The 16,832-nt window shown below is 40.9% G+C and overlaps 1 protein-coding gene across 4 annotated transcripts in view; it reads right to left on the minus strand.

Annotated features, from left to right (window-relative positions):
* Positions 1 to 1,389: 1,389 nt before the first annotated feature.
* LOC307015262 (uridine-cytidine kinase-like 1) overlaps positions 1,390 to 16,832 on the minus strand; it is a 34,153-nt gene continuing 18,710 nt past the window's right edge. For 2 of the 4 annotated variants that reach the window (XM_079643769.1, XM_079643771.1), the window contains 8 exons: positions 12,302 to 12,321; positions 11,109 to 11,207; positions 8,631 to 8,724; positions 8,377 to 8,439; positions 7,338 to 7,460; positions 6,536 to 6,643; positions 5,384 to 5,540; positions 1,390 to 4,274 (listed from right to left, as the gene is read on the minus strand). In XM_079643769.1, the coding sequence (XP_079499895.1) occupies positions 4,198 to 4,274; positions 5,384 to 5,540; positions 6,536 to 6,643; positions 7,338 to 7,460; positions 8,377 to 8,439; positions 8,631 to 8,724; positions 11,109 to 11,207; positions 12,302 to 12,321 (741 nt within the window). In that variant the 3' untranslated portion in view covers positions 1,390 to 4,197. Of the gene's footprint in view, positions 4,275 to 5,383; positions 5,541 to 6,535; positions 6,644 to 7,337; positions 7,461 to 8,376; positions 8,440 to 8,630; positions 8,725 to 11,108; positions 11,208 to 12,301; positions 12,322 to 14,137; positions 14,155 to 16,832 lie in introns of all 4 variants that reach the window. The other 2 variants (XM_079643770.1, XM_079643772.1) reach the window with 1 other exon arrangement.

Genomic DNA, 16,832 nt, shown 5'->3' on the forward strand with positions numbered 1-16,832 from the left:
AAAAAGTTAAACAAATATAAAGTCCTACAGTCCTGGAAGGCACCATAAGGACTGCAGTTTGCGTCATTTCCGGTGTAGACAAAAGTCTACTGCCCTCCTGTGGGAAACTCCAGTAACAAAACAATAATCACATAATCATAAACTACATGTATAAGTTCTTTTAAATGTTTATTCTTGACATTGCACTGAACACAGAGAGTTACATTAATTTATGGCTGTGATGCATTCAGGTGTTCCAGTACACACTAGTTAACTAAAGCACCCAAATACAAATGAGCCACTAGTAATGTTTTTATTTTTGTAGTTTGTATGTGCTGACGAATCTGAATGAATGAACACATGTGATGGACACTTTAAATAACATTAACAATGGATGTGTTTAATTTAGGAGCATCAGCAGTGGTAGAATGACCATATTTATTGTTGGACGCTTTTTGAAGGCCTCAAGCGTGGGGATGTTGCGGAGGGGTGGGGGCTGCCACACTGAAGACTCTGTCCCCGAAGGTTCGCAGTTTGGTGCGGGGGGTGGTAAGCAGGCCAGAGTCTGAAGACCGCAGGTTCCGGGATGGGGCATGTGGGTGAAGGATGTCCGATAGGTACTGGGGGGCCTGGGCATGGAGGGACTTGTAGGTAAGGAGGAGGATGTTGTATGATATGCGGGACTTGACCGGCAGCCAGTGGAGGTGGATGAGGGTGGGAGTGATGTGCCACGGCTTTGTATGTGTGAGTACCCTAGCAGCACAGTTTTGGACATACTGGAGCCTGTCCGGGGTTTTGTTGGGGACCCCAAACAGGACACCATTGCAGTAGTCCAAGCGGGAGGTGACAAACGCATGGACTAGGGTTTCGGCAAACCGACTCCGAGAGTGAGGGTCGGAGTCTGGCAATGTTCCTTAGATGGAAAAAGGCCTTGATAATCCATGATATGGAGTTTCATCACGGCAGTATTTAGTTTAGACAGTAGCTGCCGGGTCCCGCATGAGCTCATACCCCTCCGTTTTAATTTTAAAGCTTTATACCCAAATCAGCACTTTTGAAACAGGAAGTGAAATAGAGGGATATGAGGCATGGCTAGAATGGGTGATCGGTTTGGTATTTTGAGCAAAACACTTCATAGACATGTTTTTTATATATATTTGTATATATCTGAGACCTATGATATTGACTTAAAATAGCATGAGAGGTGACCTTTAAAAGAAAAGTATGCTATTTGGGAGGCAGCCTTAATATTTACACTGAATCTTGGACAGCAGATGAAACACTAAAACATTAAAGTAATAATATATAACTTGGATTAAAGGCTGTGGAAGAATGCAAAGATGTAGTAACACGGCAAACAGTATAATGAATAAATAAAAAGCCATAGCAAAGTAAAGAAATCACAAAGAGTACGTTTCCCAAACGGGTCAGTTTCTGCGTTTAATTCATAAAAACACTTTACATGTGAGATGAGACTTGAATGGATTTGAATATATCTATCTTATGTAAACACAGGTGCTGTTGTTGCGTTCTTAAATTATGACACTTGATCCACAACAACGCTTTCCATTTGGTCTCCTGGTCCATTCAATTAGGAAATGACGGTGTGAATGAAAGAAGCGATTTAAGGCCACAGAGAGCATTTCTCCACACGAGCCAAACACTGATATAAATAACAGCTACATTTAATTGAGATGTTTGTAACAATGACGTTAAACTCCATTTAAATTAATATAATGACCTCTTGAGCGTGGTTGAAAACAAAATGGCTTCTTGTTATCTTGCTGCGGTGACAAAGGAATAAAAAGGCAACAGATAATATAATCAATAATATTTGACGTGTTAGTTATCTTCAAGTAATGTCCTTGTTGTTGTAGCCTCAGGTAATATTATACAGTACTAATATCATTAAATCAAAGCTGCAATACATTAATGATATATATATATGTATAAGTTATTTTGATATATTAATGGTATAAATGATGTTTACCCTCCTGAACTCTGGACATTTCATCCCCTAAATATCCAATACTCGGGATAGAGACTCTTCTTAAAACACGAGGCGTTATTTTTCTGGTTTTGTGCAATGATTCAGCTCGTTAGGAGGAACATAGAAGCAATATGCAAGCATTTAAAAAAGGTACATAACCACTAGGGTTGCACAATTCCGGGAATTTTCAAAGATGGAAACTTTCCATGGGAATAAACGGGAATTAAGTGGGAATTTTCAAAATGGAAGGTTGGCTCTTCAGAGGGAATTTAAAGGTGGGGTAGGTAAGTTTGAGAAACCGGCTCGAGATACACTTGTTGTTATATTCCATGGAATGCTCTTAACATCCCGATAGCAATGAATATCTGAAGTGCTTTGACAAAAAATAAATAAAAAATGTCATCTGTTGAAGCCGTAGCGCTGTAAAAAGCACGACCAATCATCTGAGCCGGCCCGGCTAAAGTAACTGGATGGCCTACCTGCCTGTCAGCCTTCCATCTGTGCTCAAACTTATCTCGTGCCCTCATTGGTCATAGGCGCGTTCGTGTGTGTTGGAGGAGGGGCTCTGTGAGGAAGGGGCAGATATTTTCCGGCTGTGTATTTTCAAATTCTAGCGCACTCGAGCTGGTTTCTCCAAAATTACATAGCCCACCTTTAAATATAGTTGGGTCGCTTAAAAACAAATATCGCAAATCGAATCGCAATATCTGTCAGAAAAATCGCAATTCGATCATTTCCCCAAATCGTGCAGCCCTAGACCACACCCCCTACAGGCACTGTGCATTCCTCCATCACATGCACACATGATTTCTAGAAGACTGGAGCACACTTTTGAATGAGTGAGGTTGGGGGGGGGGGAGGGGGGGGGGTGAGTAATATTTAACTCACCATTCATGTTTTTGTTCTTCAATGAAACAAATGATTGTTCAATACAATTATTAAAACTTGTTCTGTTCTACTTACAAATAAACCTGTTGAAATGTCATGTTTTTAAAATTGTTTCATTTTGCATGGATGCCTTCTTATGACAAAACAAAGTGTTTATATTTATGCTTGGATAGGTTACAATTCGATTACCCTAAATTCCTAGTTAGTTCCCATTAAGTCCTGTGGAATGTTTCCAATATGGAGTATTTCCAAAACTCCCCAGCTTAACTTGCCATGGAAATGTACCGGAAAGGTTCGGCCCCTTTGCAACCCTAATAACCGAACATTTGCAGACTCTCAAGGCCTGTCTCTTCTTCACATCTAAATTGTAACTAGAAATGCAAATACATAATTCCTTTATGTATATTTATTTTAACTTTTTAAGGAGTGTATTCAAAGTCAAACACATTTTCTGACCTTGTAATCATAACGGTGTAAAATAAAGATTGTTTCAAATGTTTTACACTTTTAAGTCCTTATTTTGAACTACTCAAGAATTCAAACTGACTGAGACTCACGGTGCGAAATCCTGAAAGAAACTTGAGGATTTTTAAAGAGGGCCCTATTATGCTTTTTCAAGTGTTCCCTTACCTGTAGTGTGTGATTTAGGTTTTAATGTATGTCAATGGTCTGCAAAGGCTGACATCTAAACGTTTTCACTATGTAACATTTATTGGCTCCAACACATTGTACGTGATCTAAGGGGCGGGACATCTCGAAGCGGTTGACCAGTCACAACACAGCCGGCCAGCTAACCAATCAGAGCAGACTGGGCTCTGGTTTCAGACAGAGGGTGAAAAGAGGTGCAGCAGCACAGGCCGTATGAGAACAATAAAGAGCTTTATGAACATGAAAGTCACAGTAGGGCCCCTTTAAGCCTCTTCCAGTAAATCTGACAGTACATATAATTCAAGCATCAACTCCAAAGCTTCAGCAACAAAAACACACATTATTTGGCAACACATTATTTACACAATATTCAAGCATTTCTCTTAATCTGTAGCATTACGTTGGCAGCCTTTTTTGAGATCGTAGTGAAATAATTAAAAGAGGGTGAACAATTCATCCTGCAGGACGGGTAACACTTCGACCCCTTTTTAAACTTTCTGTAAACTCCTCCAACACAATCTCCACTTTTCTCTCCGACTGACCTGACGGTGCACTCTGCTCGTCTGAACAGGAAGGAGTTCATTAAAGCTTCACCTCCTCAGCGTGGAGGAGCAGCGAGGGATGAAGGAGAGTCTCTTTTTTTAACGTTTGAATGGCTGTAAGTGCTTCTGTAACAACCCTCCACTCTCCCTTCAGATGTCCATCCCATCGTCGCTCTCACACCAGTCTGACGGAGCGTCGGTGCCAAAGTAACGGTCTCCAAAATTACCTTTGGATACAAAACAAGAGGAGAGAGGTGATAAAAGCAGGTGGAGTGAGAAGGAGATGGGGAAAGGTTCATAATGTGTGCTTTCCTTTAGGCTTATTCAGCAAACTACGCAACACTCAGACCTGCAAACTCAAGTGAAATATAACAAACCCGTAACGTATACTCTGAAAAGGAAACATGGAACCTTTGATAGGGTTTGGGGCGTTTACTCAACTGTTAGGGAATGTTAACGTGTCAAACATGCTATTTTGTATTTTATTATATATATATATATATATATATATATATATATATATGTTGCATTGCTGGAGCAGCTCAGGTCAGAAGAATGTCATTGCCATTTCTACACTGTAGCTTTTTGCACATGACAATACAACATTTGAACCTATGAGGGTTACGGCCCGTCCACACAGAGGCATGAAAAAAATCTTGAAAATCTTGGAGGTGGGCGTGTCTGAAAGCTTGGCGATTTTTTGCGAGCAACGCGACCAACAACCAATCACATGAATCTCCCGCCCCCGACATACAAAGCAATAGCAATGTTTAAACGAAGTCAACTGGATATAAACTCTCCAAACAGGTGAAAACCTACCAGTTTCACCCACTGTCTCTGCCACCTCCCTCCATGCCTGGTTCCTCCGGTTTGTGTCCCGGTAAATAGTTCTGGTCGTAAAGAACCGGGTGATATGAGGAAATGAACTGCGGTCTGGCTCTCCCAGCTTGCACGCGGTTTGATTGGCTAGCACTTGTACTGGCGGGATTTGCATAAACGGGATTTGATTGGCTGATGCCATCTTCGAAAGCATCGGGAGCATCAAAAGTTGAACATTGCTCAACTTTTGATGCTCACGATGCTTGCAAAGCCATGCTCCGCTCCCCACAATGCAGTTCGGCGAAGATTACAAATCTTCTACGTCAACCCATTCAAGTGAATGGGCGAAGCGTTGAAAGATTTTTTTCATGCCTGACTGTGGACGGGCCGTTATTAATGTACATTTTTGATCATGCATTTGTGTTTTTTTTTGTTTTTGTATGCAACTTAACCCTCCCATATATTGTGCAAAACTGCTTCTTGCAAATTAAAATGAGGGAACGAGAGATGTGCTCACCGATGCCGGGGATGATGTGGAACTGGTCGTTGACCTCCTTGTCCACGGCGGTGGTGATGATGCGGACTTTAGGGAAGGCGTAGGCCACCGAGTGGACGCCCATCTCCGCCATCAGGAGCGAGATGAGGAAGATCTTATCCTCCGCTACATCGTGGTCCTGCAGAGGGGACGGGGGGGGAGAGAGAGAGAAGGCACATTAAGACGACAGAATACTTTGAGTACAGCTGGTAGAACACATGATGGCAGCCATACTCATTTCTGGCTCTATCCTCCAATACCGTTTATTTGGCTCATGTGACACAGGTCTTCTTAAAATGCTTCCACTCGTGTATTTTGGTTTATTCACGGCATTCATTTAGTTATTCTACAGTATTGTTGTTTTATAGTTATTTGTTAATGTAACCCAATTTGTGTTCTTTGAAATTGAAACGGATATCGCATTGTGTTTGTTACTTTCGTTGCAGTTGTATATGTCTTAAGTGTAATTTGGCTTGGCTTCCTATTTTGTATTTGTATGCTTTTATTTTGAAGGAGAGTTAGCGCTGTTAACAGGAAGTTGTTGTTGCTATGGAAACAACGTGACGGACAAAAGGAGTGGAGATTAACGGAGAAAAGGCATATCTATATATAAAGACGGAGAAAGTAAAGGATAAAGAAAAAAAAAAGAATATCCGAATAACGAGAGCCAACGACCGAATATTCGGATATTCCGGTACAGCCCTACCTCACATCCTGGCTCTTTGTCTCCCTAAATCACAACGGTGTCATTTAAAAGTTGATACTTTTGAAAAGGAAATGTAATAAAAACAACAAATGGATCATAGCATTAATAGTTAGGGTTCATTAGGGATTGGGATATCTGAAAAAGCAGCAACACTATATCAGTGATTATAGCAGCTTAGGCTATGCGTTGCTATAGAAACAGAGAGATGTGATCTGGTATTGCATTAGAAGACACAAATGTATCCAGAATTGTAGCATTTTGAAGTTAAGGAGCCCAGCTAGTAAGTTCATGTTAGAATAATGTCCCTCTTTTATGCACTACACAGTTTATGTGTAGTAGCATTTTGATTAAGCAAAGGACTAAATCCACATATGCATCAAAAAAAATAATAATTAGCATCTAGAGAGTTTAGAGGGGTTTGGACCTACCAGCAGCACTCTGACGGCCATGAGAGCAGCTGCTCCGGTGGACACGGTGCTGTCCATCAGGATGACGTAATCCTCCGTGAGGTCTTTGGGCAGGCGGAGGTAGTGAAGCTAAAGGAAGGAAACAGTTAATACACATTTGCAGATATTCAGATATTAACAATAGCTACAAATCTTTAAGTCAAAGTCAACTTTATTGTCAATCTTTCAGTTTGTGTGTACAGAGAGAGAGATCGAAATATCGTCACTTCAATATCTTTGGGAAATGTACATTAGTGCAAGACTGTCCATAGCAGCGTAACAAGTGTCTGGTGCTGGATCTGAGTGTGAGTGTGTGTGTGGTGTCAAACTTCAGGTCTAACGACACCAGTGGCGTGCACAGACATTTATAGGGGCAGGGGCTCAAGAGAAAAAAGGGCACCTTCTGAGTCGTCGTTGTGCGCTCCGAAATTGTGCGCGAAAATTTGCCGGATAATGGCGGATTTTGTTAGTTTCTTTTCGGGTTTTGGTTACTTTATTTCGGTTTTAGAGTTAGGGTTGGGTTATGTTATTTAATTCTTATTTTTGCCTGATTTTACTGATTTATTATCAAAAAAAATATTATTTTAACATTTATTTTTAATATTCTAAATGACTTAGGGGGGTCCAATCTGAAGCTAGGGGGGGACGATACACCCCCTAAGCACTACCTAGAGTCTATGTGTGCACGTCCCTGAATGACACATTTACAGATATTCAGATATTCAGATATTGACAATCGCTACAAATCTTTAAATCCCTGCAGTTAAAAAGCGGACTCCCTCACCTCCGGTTCCCCCGTGTCGTGGTTGGTCTGGATCAGGATCTTCCCCAGCCGGATGTCTTTGCACACGGCCATCAGAGCCTGCTCCATCGTCTCGCCTGCTCTCAGGATGGAAACGCCTGTGATCTGCACACACACGAGAAAAACCAAGTTCAGTGGGATAAGAGGTCTTTGATTCCTACATGAAACACATATTTGGTGAGCAGCACATCTCTTAACACATCAAAGGTTCTCCCGGCAGCTTAAAGTCATTCTAGACGTTTGAACATTTGGTTTCTAATAGTATACACTTGGAATTGAAAATTTTCTGAAGAGTCTAAACGTCATCACTTGCACTGAAACATTTAGACAGTCAAGCTTATGTTATTTATCATACTTTTGTTTTTTGAAATATACATTTGTTGGGGGATGTTTGTTGGACAGTTTACATTAAAGAGCGAGACAGGAAATGGGGAAGAGAGAGGGAAGTGTGTTGTGTGTAATTATTTAGCTACCAAGGCTTTAACTAGTTATTATAACGCTGTGAAGAAGCAGTCAATGGTGAAAATGTACGACTTAAAGGTGGGGTAGGTAATTTTGGAGAAGACAGCTCGAGTGCGAAAGAATTTGAAAATACACAGTCGGAACAAATCTGCCACTTCCTTACAGAGCCCCTCCTCCAACACACACGAACGCGCACATGGCCAATGACGGCACGAGATAAGTTTGTGCACAGATGGAAGGCTGGCAGGCAGGTAGGCCATCCAGTTACTTTAGCCGGCTCAGATGATTGGTCGTGCTTTTTACAACGCCACGGCTTCCATGGATTTATTTATTGTCAAAGCATTTCATGTATTCATTGCTATCGGGATGTTAAGAGCATTCCATGGAATATAACAAAAAGTGTTTTCTGAAGTGAATTACCTACCCCACCTTTAAGTACATAAAGCAGGTTGTTTTGTCACTAGGTATGAACACTGTGTGCTGAGAGGGTGAACACTATCCATGGACTTCATTTTGAAGTTTCAGTCATTTTAAAAACAAAGTATAAAAGCAGACTTACTCTTTTCCCACTCAGCCTCTTCCCCTCATACGTGCCCCCCTGAGGCGTTTCCACAGATACCGGCTGGAGAGGGAGAAAGGGGTAAAAAAGATCAACTAAACCACAAGTTCACAAAACCCACTGCCACTGAAGGCAACACTGAGCTATAACACAAGCAACTTGAAGCACTTTCAACATACAAGAAGCAAGAGTGCACTTTATTTATATTCCAACAAGCAGCATCTCAGTTAATAATCTAAACACACACGACTCACCTTGAGAGGCAGGAAGGAGAGCGCGTGCTCTATCAGGAGCCTCATTAATCTCTTGGAGTAAAAGATAAACTCATCTCTGTTGGTCTCCTTGTTTCTGCACAAACACACAGAGGTCAGGAGCAAAGAGGAGGAAGGAGAGTTGTAAGAACAAGCAAAGAGTTTGATCTCCTTTAGGAACTTTAGATCAGGATATCTGGAGCTCTGCTGCTGCTTATTGTGGTGTCAAATTATCATTTTAATCATTTAACACATATAGTCTCATACTCTGATTGCCTTTTACTCTGTTCAATTGTATTTGTTCAACAGAGACATGTGTTAAGGGTTTACATTGCAGGAGGGCAAAAGGAAGTAAAAGGTGGATTTGAAAATGTTAAGGGCGACGGGGTTTAATGGTTTGATTATGGGACGTTTCCTTTCATGAATATATATATAGAGACTGGAAGCAGTACCGTAATTTTCGGACTATAAGGCGCACCTGAAGCCGCAACAGCTAAATTGAATGATGTGTACATATAGAAGCCGCACTGGACTATAAGCCGCAGGTGTTTTAATGTTTCATTACCATATGTAAGTGTTCGTGCACAGAGGGGATTGTCGGGAAAGAGATGGCTGTTTGAGGAAGCTCCCATTTATTAACATTTCAACAAACAAGTTGCATATTTGCATAACGTATTCAAGTGTTACCATTTAGTGCAATAGTAGCTACAGAACATGTGCTGTGCAAACTGTACTGTATCACATAGCGTTTCAGACACACACACTTTTCAACTTTCAAACTTAAACGGTGCGCTCCCAGCGCACGTACCGGCAGTGATCTACAGCAGTGGTCTTCAACCAGTGGTACGGGGACAAACTGTCTCGCTCTCGTAATGTCTGTCTGTCTTGCTCTCGTTCTGTCTCTCGTACCACTCTCGGTTCCACTTTTACGCGCTACCTGTCTCACTCTTTTCCGGCCTCCAGCTTTTCCTGCTGGAGCCCGCCGCTTAAAGTTGGGGGGCGCGGACCGGCCATAGAGCCCATAGAGTTAAAGGTGGTGGACTGTAACCTGTAAAATCCATAGATTTAGGAGATCCCCTAGTGGCCGTTAGCTGGAAAAATCCATAGATTTAGGAGGTCCCCTAGTGGCCGTTAGCTGTAACATCCATAGATTTAGGAGGTCCCCTAGTGGCCGTTAGCTGTAACATCCATAGATTTAGGAGGTCCCCTAGTGGCCGTTAGCTGTAACATCCATAGATTTAGGAGGTCCCCTAGTGGCCGTTAGCTGTACAAATCCATAGATTAGCCGCACCGTTATATAAGCCGCAGCGTCGAAAAATGGGAAAAAAGGCGCGGCTTATAGTCCGAAAATGACGGTAATTCTCTATCCTCTGAGGATGGAGTTGCTTTGTTCCTGCATTTCAGATGGATTTCACTTGTATATGGATTTTCTTTATTAAATATAGCGAAAGACAAACTTTGTCCATTTATCAGTTTCTCTTAAGAATTTCCGCCACACTTTAATTAAACCATTCATTTAAATATCTGTTTATGTGCAACACTGGATCGTTTAACTACCTTTTAAACATCAAGAAAAGTCAAAAGTTCAGTTTGAAGCTGTTTTAGATAATAATAATAACACATTTTATTGTTATAGCGCTTTTCCTGGTGCTCAAAGACGCTTTACATAAAATCAGAAACAGAAACAGAACTGTCGTGGATCCGATGTAACACTCACAACGTTAAAGAATAAGACACAGAGGAATCAATAAAACACAGATGGTTGAAGTCAAATCAGATATTGCTGTCCAGCACTATAAGAGACACATCACCTTGCACCAAAGCAGTCAATGTGTACTTTCCATAGAGTCTAAGGGAATCTCAGAGCTTATATATCCACCTTAAAGTGCATGCGTAGTTGACCTCTGACTTGGCACAATATCGTATTGCATTTTCTGTCCTTTCGGTCTTTAAATAATCCCAGTGTATGCCAATGGAGACAACTGTTGGTCATAGAAATAGATCGGCCTCTTTCCTCGAAACTAAATGAGTAACCCACTAGTACGTCTTGAAACTAGGGCTGCTTGATTATGGCAAAAAAATCATAATCTCGATTATTTGGGTCAATAATTGATATCACGATTATTAAAAACGATTATCCATTCACTTTGCAATCAATTTATTGGAGAATAAAAAATGTGAACAGTATATTTTTTAAAGTTGATTACCCTGAACTTTAAGTATAACTCAACTGAAAAAAAAAAAATTTATTTAAAAAAAAAAAAAAAAATTATATATTTTTTTTATAAATCGTTTTATTTCGATTACGTTGTTTTCGTAATCGTTGCAAGCCATAATCGTAATTGCGATTCAAATACGATGAATTGAGCAGCCTTACTTGAAACCGGCATAGACTGTATAAAAACACATGATTATATAAAACAGCTTTTACAGTACAAAGATATTTTTTAAGGTGATTGAAGATGTTCCCTGCATTCTGACCTGATGATGGTGTGCATGCCGCGGACCTGAGGCGTGCTCTCCATCACGCTGAGGGTTGTGGGTAACGGCTGACCCTGGTGAGCCGAGGCGAGCGCCGATCTGTGACAAAAATCAAATGGTGAGACTGACATACAAGAAATAGTACAAGCATTATATTTAAGATTTCTCTGGCGCTAAAAGACTTTCTTAAATCAAGTATCATCCTGGCTTTGTGCGTAAAAACAATCAAGCTTCAAAAATAACGTTTCTCTATGCTCTCTTTAAGGTAAAGAACATATCGACTTAAACCTTATTTTGAAGGCCAGTACTGATGTTAACTCTTTTGATCGCGGACGTTTCCAGTTGCAATTATTAGCTTTCAAAATGTGCATTCTAAAAATCTGACTTTCGTCTTGTGGTTATCTAAAAACTATATTTTCCAGGGACGAACAAGGATTTAGATAGTGACGTCAGAACCCAGAGAATTCAAACGGGCTGATATCCTAATTGTACCATCACGAAAAACACACTAATCCAGAATCTTGATTTCAATATTGATAACAAATGATTGTGGTTATCAGTTTGGCCATCAGCCCTAGCTTTAACGTCAAACAATGGAAAGATAAGATTACAGATTGAGCAGAAACTAGATGAATAGTTTAACATATAATCTACTGCAAGTGTTTAAATGCCTACAGCCCACTACGGTAATACACACACATGCAGGCAGATCGTACAAAGTAAATGGGGCTGGATTTACAAACAAAACATTTGACTCTGAATAAAGTTCATCAAGACTCAGTGGACCAACTTATTCTCTAACATTGTTATAAAAACTTAATTGTATGTCATGTTAACAGTGTGTGTGTGTGTGTGTCATCAACTTCCACCAACAAAGTGCAAATCAAGAAATGCAACTCCAAAAATAAGCAAATTGTCAAATCCAATTTTTAAAACCACACATGCTTGCGATGTTAAAGACCGATGAGGAAGCTGGAAAGTCAATTTCACATGCTCTATTCCTTCAGTCAAGCATGCTTCTGCAACTTCAGCGTGTCATGAACGGCTTCAAACAAGCATGTTGGCTTTTCTATGGTGCCGGTGTTTGATCAGCTCGATGTGCAAAGCTTATTTAAAACAAGAACGCATCAAATGGACTAAAGTGTGCTTTAAAAACCACATCACTACGGGAGGATGCACGAGCTGAGCCTCACATATCCCAGCGCAGCTTCCTCTGAAGAACGAGACATGTTTTCATTTGGTGACATTTAGAGATGAAGAAGCAGAAAGAGACGGGAAGAAAAAGGACAAAAAGAGAGACAAATATAAAAGGAGAGAAGAAGAGAAAGCATTAGAGCAGAGGAACAGCTCCACTTCATCAGCTCAGGGCCGAGGAGACAGAGTTCTATTAGGGTTCGTTTCAGGCGACTCAATGTATGCCCACTCTTAGCAGGACGCTTTAGAGAGTGAGAATACACATCAGTCGGCGTTTACTGCCCAGGGGAGAACACTGCAACCCACTTAGAGCTGGCTTTGCTCCTGCACACTTCCCAAATGACCCGAGGGCTCCTCCCCTTGTGTTTTTTTGTGCATCTTAAACGCATCAGAAGAGCATATGTCAGCATTTTCTTAAAATTCTGTTCTGCTCAGAAAAGGCTGAATTACGCCGAGTTGATCTTCGTCATCTTGCTTTGATTCGTGTTCGACCGTAGGTGTCGTTTTAAAAGGGCAAATGGTAACAATATACCAATACGTTTTTTCTTGAATTGTAGACACACACGGTGTTAAACAAGTCTGCGTTGGCCTGGTTGTTAGTTTGTTTGGACATGTGAACATGGCCTGTGGAGCATGGTAGATCCGTCCAGCAGTGATTAATGGATAATTGGAGATTATATATGAATGGACAGCAGGATTTTAAAAGTGATGAAAGTCTTTGCTAATGTATAAGTGTTTATCTTAAAAGCTGCCACTAGATATATTCAACCATAGCTTTCTTTGCTCTATGTCAACTCTGAGGGAATTGTCTCGCTCTCTAGATTTTACATTTGAGATTTTAAGCAACTTGAAATTCAACCTGAAACCTGTTTTACATGCAACTTGCATTAAGCGTGGCAGCAATGGGAGAGGCTTTTGTTAAATGAGTTTTTTTAAAGCGTTCTGTAGGAGCTTTATTTATTTTTAAATGTCTACTTCGTGTGCTGTTTGGTTGAGAGCAGGTGGTGCACTGGAGGTTCATAAGAGCTTTTAAAACAGCTGCCTCCTGCTTTTGGAAATAAAGTTGAATGAACCTCATTATAAAAAAGGAGCTTAAAGAAACGAATCATCCCATAGTAAATGAAGGAGGAGGGCTGAACGATTAAACGATTTAATCTTGTTCTTGTTGTGTGTCAGTCATCCACACCAATGAGAAGTGCTGTGCTCCACATGTACCTGCCGTTGTTAACCAATCAGAAGTGGCCCATGATAGAAGGTGATAAACAGATTGATCCAATCACCTGCCAAGAGCTTTTGAAATACTTTTCCAAATGGCTTCCAATGGAGCTCTCCTAGATGGTTTGGTGAACCATCTGAGTCAGGTTAGTAATGCTCCATCACATGTTTCTAGTACAGGGTGAATCTGAAACTGAAGCTTGACTTTAAAGCAACCCAACGGAAGTTTCATGTAAGTTTAGTTATTTCACTCGTAGCTCGGGCTGCGGGGGTGCTAGAGACGGGAGTACGTTGATGCGACCTTCCTAGCCGGAGTTATGGCCGCATTTTACAATAAACTTCCGTTGGGTCGCTTAAAAACAAATATCGCAAATCGAATCGCAATATCTGTCAGAAAAATCGCAATTTGTTTTCCTAAAATCGTGCAGCCCTATGAAGGAGGTTACATTTTTTGCCGAAAGTGACATGACAAACCATTGAATGCATCAATCACAGAGATAGAGATGCAACACAAGAGAAAGGATTCATTTGCAGTGTGGCTGAAAATGGAGTGAAAGCAAGAAGGGGAATTAAGAGCAGGGAAAGGCTTAAGTAATTAAATATAAAAATCACAGTCATACCTCACAGTGATCTCACGCTGCAATGGTTACACAGCATTCAGCCAGGCAAGGGGAGTCGTGTGTGACAAGAAAAAAAAAACATGAGACAACGTCAAACCCACAAGAAACGCCAAACATTTAAAATGAAAATAAATGTTTGTTTGTTAGAATGTAGTATTAACAACATTGGTGCTTGAAATAAATGACGAGTCAAAATGTTGTTAATTATTTATGGTTTTACGCAGAATTAATTAAACATCCATGCTATCAGCCTTTTGCGTAAATCTAAATGCTAACATGCTCCAATGGTGATGCTAACATGCTAATGTTTAGCACACATGTTGACCAGGTTAATTTAGTATGTTAGCAACAAGTGTCACAACAAAGAAACACAAATGGTTGAAGCTCATGTATTCAATGTATTTCGTTTTGCAGGATATTTATGTAAAATCAGTCACTCATTATTTTTATTCATGTTTACTCTTTTTTGAAAACCCTTGTGTGAACTCTTATCTGTACTATCCTAACTCTTATATCATACCTGAATGTCCCTACATGGATTAATACATATTTAACTTATCTTACAGGTAGGGTAGGTAATTTTGGAGAAACCAGCTCGAGTGCGCTAGAATTTGAAAATACACAACCGGAAAAAATCTGCACCTTCCTTCAGACTTCCTTACAGAGCCCCTCCTCCAACACACACGAACGCGCACATGACCAATGAGGGCACGAGATGGAAGGCTGACAGGCAGGTAGGCCATCCAGTTATTTTAGCCGGGCCGGCTCAGATGATTGGTCGTGCTTTTTACAGCGCCACGGCTTCCACAGATGACATTTTTTCATGGATTTATTGTCAAAGCATTTCAGATATTCATTCCTATCGGGATGTTAAGAGCATTCCATGGAATATAACAAGTGTATCTGAAATAAATTACATACCCCACCTTTAATACGGTCAAAATCCCCTAAAAATTGTGTAAAAGTTAAAATGTTTGACCTGATTGTGTGCATATATTTAAGCAATAGCTCACGACAGGCCGTGGTATATGCTCATTATATCACAGCTAAGGGGCGTGGTTCGGCCCGACGCGAAGCGGACTGGTATATACACATATATATATATATATATATATATATATATATATATAGCTATAGTTATATTTCACTGGATAAATACCAACTGCTGTTGATATACTGCAGTAAAATCATTTCTTTGTGGATCATGGCAGTAAAGTAATGTTAAAGAACTTATACCATACCTGCATTTCCCTACATAGATTAATACATATTTAACTTGTCTTACACTTTTTAGGGGATTTTGACCAAATTTAAAAGTTAACTTTTTTGACCCGATTGTGAGCATTTTTCTGCCAATCCCTGCAGATCGCTCTCTTTCAGTGGATGAATACACACATTGATCTGCTGCTGTTGACACTGCAGTAAAATCCTCACTTTGTGGATCACGGCAGTAAATCACAAGAAGGACAGCGTCATGCTAACTTCCTCCTGACGGTTTTGTGTGAAAGATGTTCTGTGTGTTCGTCCAGTGAACATGTGGAAGGTGGAACAGATCATAGTTTGAAGCAGGTCATAAAGCCGGCTGACGGGACGGTGAGGTGAGGAAGATGGAGGACACCTCTCCGGCTTTACAGTATGTGCTCATTCATCTCAGAGTACCTGGAGCTCAGTGTGTTAACTGAGGTGTAGAAGGACCAGGGACAGCTTCTCCTTAATGACGCAGATATTTAGGCTTATGCTTTTAGTGTGATTTTTTCATTTTGAAGGATAACTATAGCTCACTGGGATTGATTTACTCCTGAGTTATGAACCTAATTGGCCGGGCAATAAAGCCGATAGTTAAAGCTAAAGGAAATGCTGACAGTCATTTAGCTCGGTCAACCAGCAGAGGGAGGAAGTGGTCAAAGACAAAATATAGACTCCAGACTAGTGGAGACTGACCAGAGGCTGCAGCAAACCCAGTTTTAAGAGAAAGACACTAGCCTCATCCCAATACCCCTCCTCGACTCCTCTCTTCCCGTCCTCCGGGACTTGACCCGGAAATCGATCAAGACGCGCCATTTTGAAGGACGTCCCAAAAGCTGAAATACACACGGAGTAGTCGAGGAGGGGTGAGGGAGGAGGGGTGAGGGAGGAGGGGTGCGGGAGGAGACGAAAGGGAGGATACACGCGAGCAGACTACGCGGAAGTGTTTTCACTACTCGCGTATAAAAGCCCCGCCCCCACCTTCACAGCTGGCCCCGCCCCCACCTTCACAGCTGGTCGATTTCAACAGAGCAAAACCCACAACTGGAAGATGAGTGGAAAAGCGTCACATAAATGTATAAGTGCTCACAGCTCCGTGGGAATTATTATGTGCAATTCATTTCTAAAAGGCTTTCACATTACTATACTTATATTTGTATTTAAATGTAGGCTATACATTTTACACCAAAACGGAACACAAAAGCAGGACCAACCATCATACATTGAATTCCTTGACTAACAAGAGAAAGATTCATTCATTTAAATAAATATTTAACCAGAAATGGGCCGGTTCTAAGGGGTTATTCAGTTAAGCCTGATGAGGGGATACAGCTGTGCACATGTCATCATTAACAGACGTCGTTTAAGAGGGACGTTTGAGTGAACGAGGAAATCCCATTAATACCTGAGGACTCCTCTGTCCTCGCGTCACCTCCTTGTGTCCCTTGCT

This window comes from Notothenia rossii, assembly GCF_949606895.1.
Source record: "Notothenia rossii genome assembly, chromosome: 8".
NCBI lineage: Eukaryota > Metazoa > Chordata > Actinopteri > Perciformes > Nototheniidae > Notothenia > Notothenia rossii.